At 42.6% G+C, this 16,162-nt stretch overlaps 1 protein-coding gene and 1 pseudogene across 14 annotated transcripts; one reads left to right on the top strand and one right to left on the bottom strand.

Moving 5' to 3' along the window:
* Positions 1 to 1,565: 1,565 nt before the first annotated feature.
* Positions 1,566 to 3,236, bottom strand: LOC105885205 (large ribosomal subunit protein eL15-like; annotated as a pseudogene).
* A 902-nt stretch (positions 3,237 to 4,138) lies between these two features.
* Positions 4,139 to 13,343, top strand: HNRNPH1 (heterogeneous nuclear ribonucleoprotein H1). Of its 14 annotated transcripts, none has more exons than XM_075993723.1 (14): positions 4,913 to 5,006; positions 5,486 to 5,614; positions 6,971 to 7,126; positions 7,319 to 7,462; positions 8,903 to 9,041; positions 9,989 to 10,167; positions 10,256 to 10,327; positions 10,406 to 10,518; positions 10,668 to 10,803; positions 11,179 to 11,238; positions 11,330 to 11,419; positions 12,052 to 12,144; positions 12,585 to 12,634; positions 13,219 to 13,343. In XM_075993723.1, the coding sequence occupies exons 2-13, from the start codon at positions 5,518 to 5,520 to the stop codon at positions 12,632 to 12,634; spliced, it is 1,329 nt and encodes a 442-aa protein (XP_075849838.1). In that variant the 5' UTR covers positions 4,913 to 5,006; positions 5,486 to 5,517; the 3' UTR covers positions 13,219 to 13,343. The 14 variants fall into 14 exon arrangements, with proteins under 14 accessions (XP_012645404.1, XP_075849838.1, XP_012645410.1 ...); XM_012789956.3 differs by having other exon boundaries at positions 10,385 to 10,518; positions 11,330 to 11,389; XM_012789954.3 differs by having other exon boundaries at positions 4,914 to 5,006; positions 10,385 to 10,518.
* Positions 13,344 to 16,162: the final 2,819 nt, after the last annotated feature.

Genomic DNA, 16,162 nt, shown 5'->3' with positions numbered 1-16,162 from the left:
GAAGGATCGCTCGAGCCCAGGAGTTTGAGGTTGCTGTGAGCTAGGCTGACGCCACGGCACTCACTCTAGCCTGGACAACAAAGCCAGACTCTGTCTCAAAAAAAAAAAAAAAAAAAAAAAAAAAACCAAAAAAAGCAAAGGAGAGGAGATTCTCAGTGCTAGCAAATGGAGGTTATGGAACTCTTGCACACCACAGAGGATTACCAAGGTTATTACTATAACCTTTTAGTATTAGTAGTCCTAAAAATACTCAGATCCCTTCATATAATAATTTTGCTTCCAGAAATCTATCCTAATGAAATGATCTAATCTTTCTATGATGATTACATAGTATATTTACTCTCTTTTTTTTCAGCTTAATAGACATTTATTCCTTTTGTTAAACAACGTCTACACAAAATCCAAATTAATTTTTTTTTAGAAAGTAATTTAGGTCTTAGGTCTCAAATTTTATGAGCCTATTAATATTTTCTGGACATCGATTAACTGAACCTTTTGAAACCCCTAGAGAAAAATTGGTTCAGGAAAACCATCAATTGAATTTTGAAATCAAATTACTCTTAAGTCAGAAAACTCAGAATTTGGAAAAAATGGAGCAACTCCTCTTCTGTATTTCCTTCACACTCCAATTTACCCTGGGAAACATTAGCCTAGTCCACTGAACACAGGAAACATAAATGTGGCAGGGTGCTTAAAGTGAAGGTGAGCCATAACTGACGGCCCAACTTTGTGAAAGGCTAAGGATTTTCAGGGTGTTTTGATCAGAAACAAACTGCAGATATGTAAGGTTATATTGGAAACCATGAATTTACATTGACACCAACTATGTATGACTCTTCCCTGTAACCTTATGGATTGGGTTGACCCAAGATGATTTGTTAAGAATGGACTGAGAATGACGTATTTTTAAGCAGCCAACTATACTTTTACCCCTCATGTGGCTAGAGGATTTATAATGGTCGCAAGTTAGTGTTACAGATAAGTATTTAAAAATCTTGAATAAAGGTGACTTTGATTTTCTCACCTGACATTTGAAATGTATTTACCTAATGGCCTCTGGCTTGCCAGCTAACAAACATAAGGTTAATGATTCTTATTTGCCTAACATTCAATTTCCATCAGTTTCAAAATACAGTGTAAATATCACTACTGTCTATATGTATAGAATCCACGACTCTAGATTTCATGGAGCCATGGGATTGAATCAGGAGCAGCTTTTATCTCTTATGTCAATTTAAAATGGTACAATGAAGACTGAGGCAAGTTTTAGGTTAACCCAGAGGTTTCATTCGTAAGATAAGCCTATTGCAACAAGTATATCCAGTTCCAAAAATGGTGGCATTTTAAACTTTTCTTTCAGAAACAAATGGAACACTGGACTAAATCTGAAGACGTGGGCTCTACACGAGCTCATATTTTTCTACGTGACCACGACATAGGGTTAGGATATCCTCCTCCTACCCTAAAGATTTCTAAACAAAACCCAGCAGAGCATTGCCATCATCCCAGTAAAGCTGTAGGTTTCACCACATGCACCAAACAAATCTACAGGGTAGTTGTAGCACTCCTCTTTTAAAGAATTTATTTTACACCTATTATACCACACAGCATGTTTTAAACACCGACATAAAACTCCCTAATAAGATAAAGCAAAGACAAAAAAAGCTTATCTTATTAGAAACAAGACACACCATCACTTACAGTCTTCAAACATTATTGCACTTTTAACTTCATATTTGACAAAGCATTCATGAAACAATCTGCAGACTAGCTTAACAGACAAATAACACCTTTAAGCAGACATGACCGTCCTAAATTGTTTATTAGGTATGAATTTTACAAACATTACTTATTAGCGGTAACGGCGGAGCTGGAGAGTATTGCGCCTTCTCCAAGCTGCACGGCAAGAACCACCAATAGTGCGGTGGAACTTACGGCCCTTTCCAAGGCCACGGCTCTTGCGGCCTGCAGATGTCAGCCCAGCATCTCCCTGTGCTTGTGGACCGGTTTCGTGATCCACTGGGTATCAGGATTTCTTCCGATAGCTTTATGGAATGGATCAATGAGGATAACCTCAAAAAATTTGTATGTGGAATCTTCACCAACCCAGTAAGAATTCAGGACTCTCAGAGCCCCGCGGTGGCGTCCAGCTCGCTCCTCGGCAACAGACTGAAGGCTTCGAGCAAACTTTAGCTGGTTAACACCATGATGGACAGGCTTGCCATAAGTTGCACCCTTAGGAACTGGGCGTTTGCGGCCACCACGGCGCACACGAATCCTATATATGACGTAACCTTGCTTGGCCTTGTATACCAGTGTGCGTGCTTTATCCGGTCGGGTGGGGCGGGGAGCCCTGTGGAGCGCAGAGAGCTGCCGGCATTGCCAGCAGCGACCCTCAGAAGAAAGCGCATTGCATCAGACTGCTGCTTCCTCCACAGCTCCTGGATATACTTGTATGCACCCATCTTGGCTTACCTGACGGCTGCCGCCAGACGGAAAGGCTCTTTTTTTTTTTTTTTGAGACAGAGTCTCAGTTTGTCACCCAGGCTAGAGTGAGTGCCGTGGCATCAGCCTAGCTCACAGCAACCTCAATCTCCTGGGGGCTCAAGCGATTCTCCTGCCTCAGCCTCCCCAGTAGCTGGGACTACAAGCACGTGCCACCATGCCTCTCTATATATTAGCTGGCCAATTAATTTCTTTCTATTTATAGTAGGGACGGGTCTTGCTCTTGCTCAGGCTGGTTTCCAACTCCTGACCTTGAGCGATCCGCCCTCCTCGGCCTCCCAGAGTGCTAGGAAAACAGGCATGAGCCACCGCGCCCGGCCCTACACTTACTCTTATTGTGGAAGAAAATCCCAGAAAGCTTTAGAAAAGAATTAGGAAAAATAAACATCTTAGGTTTGTGGCCATGTTGTTAAAAGGTAAAAGGAGGCGGGGCGCAGTGGCTCACACCTGTAATCCTAGCACTCTGGGATGCTGGAGGCGGGAGGATGGCTTAAGTTAAGGTCAGAAGTTCAAAACCAGCCTGAGCCAGAGCCAGACCCCATCTCTACTATAAATAGAAAGAAATTCACTGGACAACTAAAAATATATAGAAAAAATTAGCCGGGCATGGTGGCGCATGCCTGTAGTCCCAGCTACTCAGGATGCTGAGGCAGAAGGATCACTTGAGCCCAGAAGCTTGAGGTTGCTGTGAGCGAGGCTGATGCCATATAGCACTCTAGCCTGGGCAGCAGAGTGAGACTCTGTCTCAAAAAAAAATAAATAAATAAAAGGAGACATATATATATATAAAATATATAAACACACACACTATATATATTTTAAGGGAGTTTCACTCTGTCACCCAGTGTTTTTAGGTGGTCTAGTAAGACCAGAGCTCCCAAATGCTGTAACTTAGTAAGGGGAGGTGGAAGGTGTCTGTGTGATGTCCTGGAAAGAGGGCATTCAAGAGCACAAAATGTTGTTTTGCTTTTGAATTACACAGATAATAGACCTCCTGGCTAGAGGACCTGAGAGTCCCATCTCTTGATGACCTCAGCCAAAACCTTCCATTTCCTGTAGCTGTGTTTGCAGTTGAATGCATGCATAATCCTTAACCCTGCCCGTTCACTTGCAGCAAGAGTTTTCCTGTACAGCAGCCCCTATTCCTCCCCTGTGAAGAGCTGTTATTAATAATTCCTTCTTCTCTACCTGGAGTTAAAACCCTTGCTAAGGCCTAAATGCTCTTTCAAATCCTACCCTGCCTATACCTGGGCTCCTGTCTTTGTTTTGATCTCCTCTGCAGTATTCTCAAACCTATCAAGACTGGATTCAGTTCTCCATTGTCCTTGGCCCGCATCTTCCCATGGTGGCACTTAGAGAGGACTTCCCTTCGGTAGCCCTGTGGCACTGTCCAACACTGCCTTTTGTTTGTTTATGGGCTGTGTGTACCAAAGCTTGGGAGGTGGGAGCGAGAGCAGCCAGATCAGACGCGGGAGGCCACATACATCGTCCCGGTTTTCGGGCATGTTGCTAGAAATCACGAACGTTACTCTTCTCACGCCACATGTGCTCACGGGAGGACCCTGGGCCTCCTCGAACTGCGTCTGGAGACACTGGCACCTACTCAGCCTCCGGAGGATTAAGCGGGAACCCAGTCCCGAGCAGGGCCCGGCACGCACCGCGGCTCGTCGCAGGCTCACGGAGGCGCCCCAGCGGAGGCCCAGGCGTTCAGCGCCGGCGGACCCCGGGGCGGGCAGCGCGGAGGCGGGATGCGAGTTCGTTAGGCAAAAGCGGGGTAGGGGACGGGAACCCCAGCGCGGAGAGCCGCTGGTCCGCAGCCCCAGGCCCGAGGCGGCAGGTGAGAAGAGTAGGCACGCACGCTTCGGGCGCCCCAGGCGCCGTGGGGGTGGTTTCGGGCACCGGAGCTCAGCACCCAGGGAGGCTCGCTGGTCTGGGGCGGACCGCTCCGGCAGGCTCTAGGGACAGACAGGAGGCAGCCGGCGAGGGACAGGGAGCGCCTGAAGGCCTCGCCTGTCCTTTCCGGTCGCCAGGACAGAGCTGAGAAAAGAGTCAGGGGTAGGGGTAGGAAAACGTCTACCTCACCACAACCCAGAGCTCGGGACTACTACACGGTCCCCACAGGGTGCAGACTACCGCCATTCCCCTCCCCCACTCCGGCGGGTAGGGCTAGAGAGCCGTTTGAAGGAAGACGCATGCGCATGAAACTAAATTGTAAACCGCTGAGGCTCGTAGTTCACTATTCGCGGGAAGAGTCAGGCGCAAAAAGGCCAGGCGGGTTTATAGCTGCGGGGAATTAAGCCCAGGACGCATGCGCGTGATAACCTGTCTGCGGGCGGGCGGCCAGCTCGTGAAATTACGCATGCGCTCGAGCTATTTGTGACGCAAGGGGGCGGTACGGCCTCTGGCCGCGCGTGCGCAGAGCTTGCTCAAAGGGCCTTATTTAGGTTGCGCAGGCGCCCGCTGGCCATTTCTTCTTAGCCACGCCGGAGCTGTGTCTCTAGGTGAGTCGTCGGCCACCCGAGTTTGCAGCCTAGAGGACCCCCCACGTAGATGCCATTTTTGCGAGGATTGCTGCCCCCAGACCTCTCGTACAGCTTGCGGCGCCTTGGCAAGCGGAGGGCTGCCACTAACAGCCGCGAACGGTCCCCCGAATCCTCGCAGCGCCGCCGAGGCCTGCAGGCCGCGCCGACTCTATTGTGTGAGATGTCGGAGGAGGCGGAGCGGAAGCGGCCGCCGCCATTTCCTTGCTCCACGCTCGCTCCGGGCCCGGCCCCTCGGTGCGGGCACCGACACCTGGGGAGTCCAGCGCGGCTTCGCGTGCGGTCGCTGGCCAAGGCGGCGTTGGCTGTTGGCGTCGCCGGGCTTGAGGCGTCCGCGTGGGTTCTGCTCCTGTCGGTGCGCCCAGGGCCGAGGAGCGCCCCGGGGCGGAGGGCAGTTCAGTTAGCATTTCTCAGGTCTGACCCTCGTCCCCGCTTTGCAGTCCGTTTCGCCGACAGTACCCTTTAAGAGACGATGATGTTGGGCACCGAAGGCGGCGAGGGATTCGTGGTGAAGGTCCGGGGCTTGCCCTGGTCTTGCTCGGCGGATGAAGTGCAGCGTTTTTTTTCTGGTGAGTTAGAAGGAGGCGGTGGGAGTTCGAGACCCGGGCCGCGGGGCGGGCGGGCAGGCGGCCGGCCGGCCGGCCTGGGCGGGGCGGGCCGGATCCCGGGCGCCCCCTGGCGGGGCTCGGGCGGCACCGGTTCCCGCTGTGTTGCTCGCGCCCGGCCGGACACTATTACGCAATGGAAATTGCGAAAGCCCCGCCCTCCCCCCTTGCCTCCTTGGGAGAGTGCGGCTGATTTGCAGGACTTTTTTTCCTGCTTCTTTACCCACGTTTAAACACCAGCCCTTTCATGGATGTCTTTTCCAAAGGATAAATTGGGGAAGATGAGATAGCCCTCTTAATTTTGAGCAAATTGCCTAGTAGGTAGGCAAATAATAGTATTTTTCAGTATTTTACGGTATAGGTAGTATTTCCAATTTTGCTATTTGCTTGAAAAGGGACATTTCTGCTTCGGAAGGTAAAATGCCACTTCTTAGTTTCAGACAATTTAATCAAGATTTGGTAATTGAAGAGTTCTTGCTTATCTACTTCTTGACCTGGCTCACATTACAGTTGAGTACACGGAAGCCCAGGGAAGTTTTCTTGCCTATGTAGCTCCTCCCCCGCCCCCCCCCCCCAGTATGTAGGTTTCCAGAATAACGTTATCAGAATGTTCTTGTTCCCATTATTGGCTTAAGGCTAGACTGATAAAACTATATTAAGAAATTGAGAGGTTTTGTAAAGACATTTGTAGTATTGACTTACTATCTGAATTTAGCATTGGTAACGGAAAACGACCTGTAAAACAAGAACCAAGTACACTGGAAGCCACCTTGCAGGGGGCAACACTGGGTTTGGCTTCAGCTGTGCAACTTGGAGCATTTTAGCTTGGTATCACTGACCCCTTTCACAGGTGAGTATTGGGCCAGCAGTTTGGAATTGAGTAAGAAATCTTAAAATGTGGCTACTGGTCATGTAAAACCAACAAATGCCCCAGACCAAAACTCTTAAGATTGTTCAGAAAATGCCATAAAATCACAAGGTCCAGACTTGGTAACTCTTTTGGTAACTCTTTTGTCCTTTAGGATGTCTACTGGAAACACGATTAGCAAGGACTTAGAAGTAACTTCATTAAGAAACTGCTTTGATTATTGGATTTTCTTGGTGGATTGGGAATATATCACTTTGGGACTGAGATAGTTTTTGAGAGGATGACTGCTTATTAAATATTGGAGATACTCTAGGAGTTGGCAATAAACAGTGAGGTTATTTTAGGCTTCAGAAGTGATGTACATTACTGTGGGGACATGAATAGGCATTCCTTTATCACCCAGAGGTGGTTGTAGGTTTTAAATTCTATATTAACGGTTGTTTTCTTTCCAGACTGCAAAATTCAAAATGGGGCTCAAGGTATTCGTTTCATCTACACAAGAGAAGGCAGACCGAGTGGCGAGGCTTTTGTTGAACTCGAATCAGAAGATGAAGTCAAATTGGCCCTGAAAAAAGACAGAGAAACTATGGGACACAGATATGTTGAAGGTTTGATATACATTGCCCTAGTAACAGTAAATAAAACATTAAACACGGAGAGGTCTTACCCCTTCTGAATTTTAGGTATTTGACCGCATGGAAATGGTCATCTAAGGGAGTTTGTGGCAGCTCTTCCTAGCTTATCTAAAGACCCAGTTCTCTAACTTTCCAAAATTGACTAATTCTAAGCACCTCTTTCAGTATTCAAGTCAAACAACGTTGAAATGGATTGGGTGTTGAAGCATACTGGTCCAAATAGTCCTGACACGGCCAATGATGGCTTTGTACGGCTTAGAGGACTCCCCTTTGGATGTAGCAAGGAAGAAATTGTTCAGTTCTTCTCAGGTATGTAGTCCTGTTGATGAATAGTGAGTTTTGGCTAGCTTACCTTACAGTTGAATAGCTTAGGTACTTAAATAGGTTGTAAGTATATGCCAATGAGTTTATGTTTTCTTCCTAGAGACCTTCAAATAATTTAAGCCCATCTTAAAGGTGGAAATTAAGTACTTGCAAAATGTTAACTTTGCCTATATTTAGTATAGTTCACAGTAGATCTTTGAGGATTGTTTTCAACAACATTGCTGTTCAGCAAAGTACTTGAACTTAAAGGTAAGGATCCCCTAACATTAGATTAGTATGAGTCAGGTTGTTGTAATTTTTGGGCAAGTGTCTGTTGTAAGAGACAATTATTTTGGGTAATGGGACCAGAAACATCTCTAATGGTCTCTTTGTGCAAAAAACTGCTGTAGAAGCAACTTGGCTTAGCCAGCCTTATTATAAAAACTATTAGTGAAAGTCAAAGATAGTTTGCTTATAGTCTCAGTATCTGAAGTAGAAAAGCATTTTGAAATTGTTCTGGGCCTAAAGTATTTGAATGTTTTTATGCTGAAGAGCGGATAAGATTGCATGTTTAGCAGAATGTTAGATTGTATATTTTAAATGCCATTAATAGTTGTGATAAACTGGAATTAAGAGCAAGAAATCCTTTCATAGTTTAGTATGTATTAAAATTTTTGACTATTAGATATATATCAAGTCCTAATATTTTGTCAGAAATTTAGAAATCAAGTCTGTTTTGTTTTTAATCTAAATTGGTGAGAATTGAATGCTGTCTGTCAACGTTAAATATGAACATAATTTCATATCTTCTAGGAAGGTGCTTTAAGTCCTTTTTGTAAGCTTGGGAATGTATCCACGGAAAGAATTTTTCATAGACGGAATTTCCAGAAGTGAATGATACTACTGTTAGAGCATAAGAGTGCATGATTTGTGCTGTGTAGATCAGTTTTGTTGAAAGTTTAGATTGTATGTTTGTCAATTATATGATTTAACTAATGTTTGAATTTTATTTAAATGTTTAAATGTGTACATTATAAAACTTGAAGTTCCAATAACTTTAAAGCATTGAAATATAAAATGAGGTAAAAGGTGTGTCTTGAATTTAGTAAAACTGTTGCTGTTTAATGCTTGAAACTTGTTGTATAATTCTCAACATAATTAAGTTGAATAGATAAGAATGTTCTTAAGTTGTTGAATTCTTAATGCATCCTGTGTTCAGCAAGTTTTTAAAAATGTACTGTACCATGGGGTGTGTTAAGAATTGTTATAATTTGTAATAATGGAACTTCATTTTATTGCAATGCATATTTAAAGAGTACTTGTTGAAAGCATACCATTCACCTAAAGTTAAAATTCTGGTTTATTTAAAGCTATAAGAAGAATCATTTCTGGGCTTGTGATGTTAATATTGCCCCCCTACTGGGGTTATTTGTCCTTGGGTTGAAGGGTTGGAAATCGTGCCAAATGGGATAACATTGCCGGTGGACTTCCAGGGGAGGAGTACGGGGGAGGCCTTCGTGCAGTTTGCTTCACAGGAAATAGCTGAAAAGGCTCTAAAGAAACACAAGGAAAGAATAGGGCACAGGTGGGGATGGATGGTTGGTTGGATATGTCACTTTTCTTATGGTAAATAATTAAATCCATATTCTCTCTGCTTAAAAGGATGAAACTAATCTATTTCCTAGTCCTAGTTAATTGACTTTTGCCACAATTTTCAGAATTTTCCTATGTCAGTCCCATGTTGCAATCAAACTAAATTTTAGGTGTTAAAATTGTCCCCAGTTAATTTGGTCTCCTTTACAATTTTGTAAGATTCTTAACTTATTAACCCCAGTCAATGGAGTTGAGAGACTATGGCTTTAAAAAATTAATGCAAACCTGGCTTTAGCTGTAATAACACCCACCTAGTAAATTAATGTTACCATAAGAAAATGTGATACTTTCTGATCTTGTTTTTAAAGTTGAAATGCAACAAACTTTTTCTTGCTGTATAAATATTCTGCATATGTATTAATAAGCATAGCTTTCAAGAAATTGTCACAAAAGGTTTTATTCTCTTTGCTTGTGACTATTTTTCATTGAAGCATGCGCTTACCTATGCTGATTCCTACTAAAAGCATAGGCTGGGGTATTTATTGGCAAAAGGAAATGTGTAGTGTGGGCTAGACTGTTGGTGGAGGCTGGCTTTTTAGCCCACTTGCTATACATGCTGCCAATGGATTTACGACTTGAAATGTTGAAAGTTGAGTGGAATTCTTTCCCTCCTAAAACATTCACAGTACTCCTCTCTTTACCCCTAAGGTTGGGCTCTGCCTCAGAGGAGTACGTTTTTTCTGTAAAGTTTACGTTAAATCTTACTATTGAGTGAATTTCTGGTCATTGCCTATGCAAATATAAGAAATCTGGCTTTTAAATATTAGTCAGTTTCATGGCTATGACTAGATTGTTTTCTTGTATAACTAAATGCCTGTATAAAATGAACTAATGTTTTCTCTCCCCTCCCTATCCCCTCCCTTGTGAACAATGCTTTAGGTATATCGAAATCTTTAAGAGCAGTCGGGCCGAAGTTAGAACTCATTATGATCCACCACGAAAGCTTATGGCCATGCAGCGGCCAGGTCCCTATGACAGACCTGGGGCTGGCAGAGGGTATAACAGCATTGGCAGAGGAGCTGGCTTTGAGAGGATGAGGCGTGGTGCTTATGGTGGAGGTATGTGAGAGTTGAGAAGGGTTGGCAAGTCTATTCCTTCGTTGTTTGAATATCTGCATTTGATTGGCTGTATTTTTTTATCTTCTAGGCTATGGAGGCTATGATGATTATAATGGCTATAATGACGGCTATGGATTTGGGTCAGATAGATTTGGAAGAGGTAAGGTAAGAATTGAATTTCTCAGCTGCAGGATACTTAACACTCTTGTCCATCTAGACCTCAATTATTGTTTTTCAGGAATGTCTGATCACAGATACGGGGATGGTGGCTCTACTTTCCAGAGCACAACGGGGCACTGTGTACACATGCGTGGATTGCCTTACAGAGCTACTGAGAATGACATTTATAATGTAAGTGTAAGGTACATTCACAAATCATTTTCAGTTGTGGCTGTAAAAACTTGAGCCTTGGTCTGTTTAAGTGGACACCATGTTATAAATTTCCATTTTTCCTAATGATAGAAAGTTGATTTGATTCTTTGGAATGCCTTGTGTTTTAGTTTTTTTCACCACTCAACCCTGTGCGAGTACACATTGAAATTGGCCCTGATGGCAGAGTAACTGGTGAAGCAGATGTTGAGTTTGCAACTCATGAAGACGCTGTGGCAGCTATGTCAAAAGACAAAGCAAATATGCGTAAGTGTGATTTAAGTATTTAAGGGCTCTTAACAGGTATTTGTATGACATTTATGATTGAGTAGAATATTAAAGGATGTATGAGAAATTGACACTCTGATAACTTGTTAGATGTGTTAAAAAGTTTGGGTTTTTAAATTAGCATGCCTGAAAGGGATTTGTGATATATACCTAACTTGGGAAGCATATCCTTAATTGACAGTTGAGATGAATGTTTAAAGGCTAGTCTAAAATTAGTTCAAGTAAATCACCTTAGAGAAGCTGCTAGAATTTTTTTTTGCCTTAAGTATTTGAAGTTCATAGATCTACTTGTTTAAATGCTTACCTTTTCTTGTGCCAACAAACATTTTCAAACTTTTTTTTTTCTCATTTCAGAACACAGATATGTAGAACTCTTCTTGAATTCTACAGCAGGAGCAAGCGGTGGTGCTTACGGTAGCCAAATGCTAGGAGGCATGGGTTTGTGTAAATATCACTTTAGTGTCTTTTTTTAAGCTAACCTTGTATGCCTTTTCTCTCATTTCAGAACACAGATATGTAGAACTCTTCTTGAATTCTACAGCAGGAGCAAGCGGTGGTGCTTATGGTAGCCAAATGATGGGAGGCATGGGCTTGTGTAAATATCGTTAGTTTTTTTAAAAACCAAAACATTTTTATCTGTATAAGTCAATTGTAAGTTAAGTTAATCTATTTAGTGAGTTTAGGATATGACAATTTAAGTTAGGCAAAGACAGCAGTGTCTTGATATGAATGAATTTTGTGTCTGGCTTTTTCTTTAAACCTTTGTGTGAGTTGTATAAAAGTTAAGATAATTTGTTATATTTAAGTGCTTTTGGGGGGAGGGGACTACAGAATGAAACTAGTTAAATTTTCTGAATATAAAGTTTAAAATTGCTTAGCAAAAACACAGGATTAAAATTTAAATTTGGGCATAATTAGTTAGGTATAAAACCCCCACTAAATCCAGTCCAAGCAGTTTTATAAGATCTTCAAAATGCCTCTACTTACGGAGTTGTGGATTTAGTCCTGCTGATGTGTATACTGTTAGCTATTTGGTTTTACATATTTACTAGCTCAAATGATGGTTAGAAGGGGAGTTTGTTTCTAGACAATAGGCAGAAGGAGACAGGGGGTTATAGTAATATAAGATGAAGTCTGGAAAATCATAGATGTAGAATTACAAGCCCGGTACCACCAGGTACCACATTACATGTGGAGCAAGGTTCTAATGTTCTCTTAACTTAACAGCAAACCAGTCCAGTTATGGTGGCCCAGCCAGCCAGCAGCTGAGTGGTGGTTATGGAGGCGGCTATGGTGGCCAGAGCAGCATGAGTGGATATGGTAAGTATTTTTTTTTATATACTTAAAATAATTTGTTTTAGGCAGGTTTCTTTAGTTGGGAATATGCAGGCTCTTTGGGTGAAATTGGGTTATTAAATATACTTTCAATCCAAATATAAGTGTTCTTAATAGCTTAATTTTCAGAAACAATCATTGGGAGGGGGAAGTGTTCTATGAATTAAAACCTAGTCATTGCAGTAAAGCTGCGAGCCAGAAAACATCTGCCTCCACTTAAATAAAATAGTTCACTTTTGTCTTTTGGTTTGTATTAAATCAATTTTAGATGGAGGGAGAATTTTAAATAGTGGAATGGTGGTTGGGTTCAGGACCGTATTTACTAGTCAGTTAACCTAGGATTGGTTTTATTTTATTAACTTTCAGTTGGTCTAAAGAATGGTGATTTTGGTATTATAGTCTTACCCTACAAAATCCTTTTGCAGACCAAGTTTTACAGGAAAACTCCAGTGATTTTCAATCAAACATTGCATAGGTAAATATTTTCTCGAAAAATATAATTTAAATTCCCAATAGCAAATACTGATATGTTGTAATAACACTTTCTATAGCAGTCAATGGCTCTGACTTAACTCCATGGAGGCTGCCATTTTGGGCACAGTGAGTTGCCTTTAGTCCAGCTTTGTCTCACTTCCTGCCCATCATGAATAGGAAAAGCAAGACTTCCCTGTGTTCCCTATTCCTATATGCCATTTGAGGGACACATTGTAAATGTTTACATTACATTTTTAAAAATGCCTTGTTTAGCTTAAAACACATGAAGTAATTTTGCAATTTTTGAAAAACACTAGTTTTCCTTTAAACTTAATTTTCCATGTTGATCCTGAAGAATCCATTTAAATGGTAGCGCAAGAATCTGGCAAGTTGGTACTGCAGAGAAAAGGGGTTAATTGAGACTTGTTTGGAGTCGGGATTCCCCTTTCCCAAACATGCTTCTCGCCACTTTGGACAGCAGCCATTTGTACTCGTATACTTTTTAAACTTTTTCTTGGAATGCTATGTTTTATTTGACTGATGATCTGATGCTACTCCTAACATGTCAAATTGATCTCTTTGCAGGTAGCCAAGGAGCAATGAACAGCAGCTACTACAGTAGTGGAAGCCGAGCATCTATGGGCGTGAATGGAATGGGAGGGATGTCTAGCATGTCCAGTATGAGTGGTGGATGGGGAATGTAATTGATCCTGATCACTGACTCTTGGTCAACTTTTTTTAAGAAAAACAAAACCAGTTTAACAGTTTTTTGCAATACGAGCTTGTGATTTATGCTTACTCTATAAGTGGAAATCAGGATTGTTTTAAAGATTTAAGGTTGGGTATTTTTGAACACTCATCTAGGATGTAACAGCAAAGTTGAGTAAAGTATAACTGTTAAACAAGTTCCAGCTTTTCTCAAGTTAGTTATATATTGTAGGATGTACTTAAGCAGTAAGTGTATTTAGGTTAAAGCAGTTGAATTACGTTAAATGTTGCTATGATACCACATGATATTGAACATTGTTTGGATGCATGTTGAAAGACATGCTTTTTTGTAAAACTCAATATAGGAGCTGTGTCTACAATTAAAGTGAAACATTTTGGCATGTTTGTTAATTCTAGTTTCATTTAATAACCTGTAAGGCACGTAAGTTGAAGCTTTTTTTTTAAGTTAATGGGGAAATTTGAGACGCAATACCAATACTTTAGGATGTTGGTCTTGGTGTTTGTACGAAATTCTGAGGCCTTGATTTAAATCTTTCATTGTATTGTGATTTCCTTTTAGGTATATTGCGCTAAGTGAAACTTGTCAAATAAATCTTCCTTTTAAAAACTGCACTTTGTCTTGTCTGTGCTTCAGTGTCATGTGGACTGTTTCTTGGTGCTCTATTCCTGCCTGAGGCATAGGTCAACATCTCTGGCTGTGGCAGAAAGGCTCCGCAGTTGAGGCTGTTGTGTAGATGTCTTCAGACTTCTCTTCCGTCCAGTGCAACTGAAGGTAAAACTTGGCTTTGAGGCCCTCGTGGAAGGGCTGTGTGTTGTTTGGCTGCACGGAACCTGGTCTGAACTGCTTGTAACTTGGGAAGCATTGCACAAAGCACCGAGAGGCGCACCAGTGCATGTACTGCATGTTCACAAGGCCTTCAGGCATGGCTGTGAAGTGCCAGAGGCAGGGGGTGACTGGAAGCTTTTTGAATTGTGTATATCTAGGGTGTGTTCTAGAAGGAGCTTGCTCATAGATGGTTTTCAGGCTTTATATTTTTGCCTCATTCTTAAAAATCCCACTTGGGATCAATTCCATTCTCTGTGAACCACCTGAGGCAGAATACCAAGTAATAGTTGGGAGCAGACATGATTAGTTTAAATCTATTCTTCAAATAGTATTATTCCTGTTTTGGTAGATTGGAACTCCAGTGACATGGTAAGAAATACTCTGTGTACCCAAACTGATTTATTTGAGACAGTCTCACTCTGTTGTCCAGGCTAGAGTGCAGGGGCGTCCGCCTAGCTCACAGCAACCTCAGATTCTTGGGCTCAAGCAATCCTGCCTCAGCCTACCGAGTAGCTGGGACTACAGTGATGTGCCACCATGCCTGGCAAAATTTTTTTCTATATATTTTTAGTTGGCCAATCAATTTCTTTTTTTTTTTTTTTTTTTTTTTTTTTTTTTTTTTGAGACAGAGTCTTGCTTTGTTGCCCAGGCTAGAGTGAGTGCCATGGCGTCAGCCTAGCTCACAGCAACCTCATACTGCAGTGCTTAAGCAATCCTACTGCCTCAGCCTCCCGAGTAGCTGGGACTACAGGAATGCACCACCATACCATGCTCGGCTGATTTTTTCTATATGTATTAGTTGTCCAATTAATTTTTCTATTTATAGTAGAGACGGGGTCTCGCTCTTGCTCAGGCCGGTTTCGAACTCCTGACCTCGAGCAATCCGCCTGCCTCGGCCTCCCAGAGTGCTAGGGTTACAGGTGTGAGCCACCACGCCTGGCCCCCAAACTGCTTTAAAGGTGTAGTCCCAGAATGCCTTCTGGTGGATGCTTATGTTATGGGCACTGCAGTTTGCAAACTGCCAGTGCTCATTAACCCTTTTAGACTCAGTGGTAATGAAAGAACATAGAATTTGAGCTAGGATGTAACAGGTTTGGGTCCTTTAAAGCCAAGTGTGTGTAAGTTCTTGCCAAATGTGTGTAAGTTCTTATACTTTCTGTGATGTGCTGAAGGTTTTCCCAGGTTCTTGGCAGGTCTAGTGATAACTTCTGGGTAACCTCACCCATTAGAGGAAGAGAAAGGATTAGAACTAGCAATCTGGAGAATGGTTAAACTAACCCGGAACTACTTGGTTTTTTAAATAATGGAGTCTAAAGCCATTACGGTTCTTGGAACCTTGTGCTCTGTGGACCAACATCACCCAGGAGTAATGAGTCAATCTCTAGACCCTATTAAATCAGAATCTGCAGTTTAGCCACTTTGGTACGAGTGTCGACTATAGTCGACAGCCACAGATGCAGCGCGCACAGTCAAGCGTGGACTTTAGCCAACAGCCGTGATATGACTTCTTATTTTTCATTTATCAAAATAAAATTGTGGGCTGGGCGCGGTGTCTCATGCCTGTAATCCTAGCACTCTGGGAGGCTGAGGCGGGTGGATTGCTTGAGGTCAGGAGTTCGAAACCAGCCTGAGCAAGAGCAAGACCCTGTGTCTACTATAAATAGAAAGAAATTGACCAACTAATATATATATAGAAAAAATTAGGGCATGGTGGCGCATACCTGTAGTCACAGCTACTTGGGAGGCTGAGGCAGTTAGGAGCGCTTGAGCCCAGGAGTTTGGGATTGCTGGAGCTAGGCTGATGCCACAGCACTCACTCTAGCCTGGACAACAGAGTGAGACTGTCTCAAAAAAAAAAAGAATAAAATTGTGAACATTTAAAAATAACATAGTGAAAACATATGTATATGTTACCTATTCTGATTTACATGACAAGTAAAGCTGCCTGTAAAGTAAAACAAGCTTTCCTCATCA

Source organism: Microcebus murinus, chromosome 17 (genome assembly GCF_040939455.1).
Source record: "Microcebus murinus isolate Inina chromosome 17, M.murinus_Inina_mat1.0, whole genome shotgun sequence".
NCBI classification, from domain to species: Eukaryota; Metazoa; Chordata; class Mammalia; order Primates; family Cheirogaleidae; genus Microcebus; species Microcebus murinus.
This window is presented reverse-complemented; position numbering and strand designations above follow the sequence as displayed.

What these genes read in the sequence shown, in the direction of transcription:
- HNRNPH1 (XM_012789950.3), top strand. Translation starts at nt 5,518, where the DNA reads ATGATGTTGGGCACCGAAGGCGGCGAGGGATTCGTGGTGAAGGTCCGG. An exon ending in AAAAGACAAAGCAAATATGC is followed by an intron (nt 10,804 to 11,178) that starts GTAAGTGTGATT and finishes TTCTCATTTCAG; the next exon opens with AACACAGATATGTAGAACTC. An exon ending in GATGGGAGGCATGGGCTTGT is followed by an intron (nt 11,420 to 12,051) that starts GTAAATATCGTT and finishes TTAACTTAACAG; the next exon opens with CAAACCAGTCCAGTTATGGT.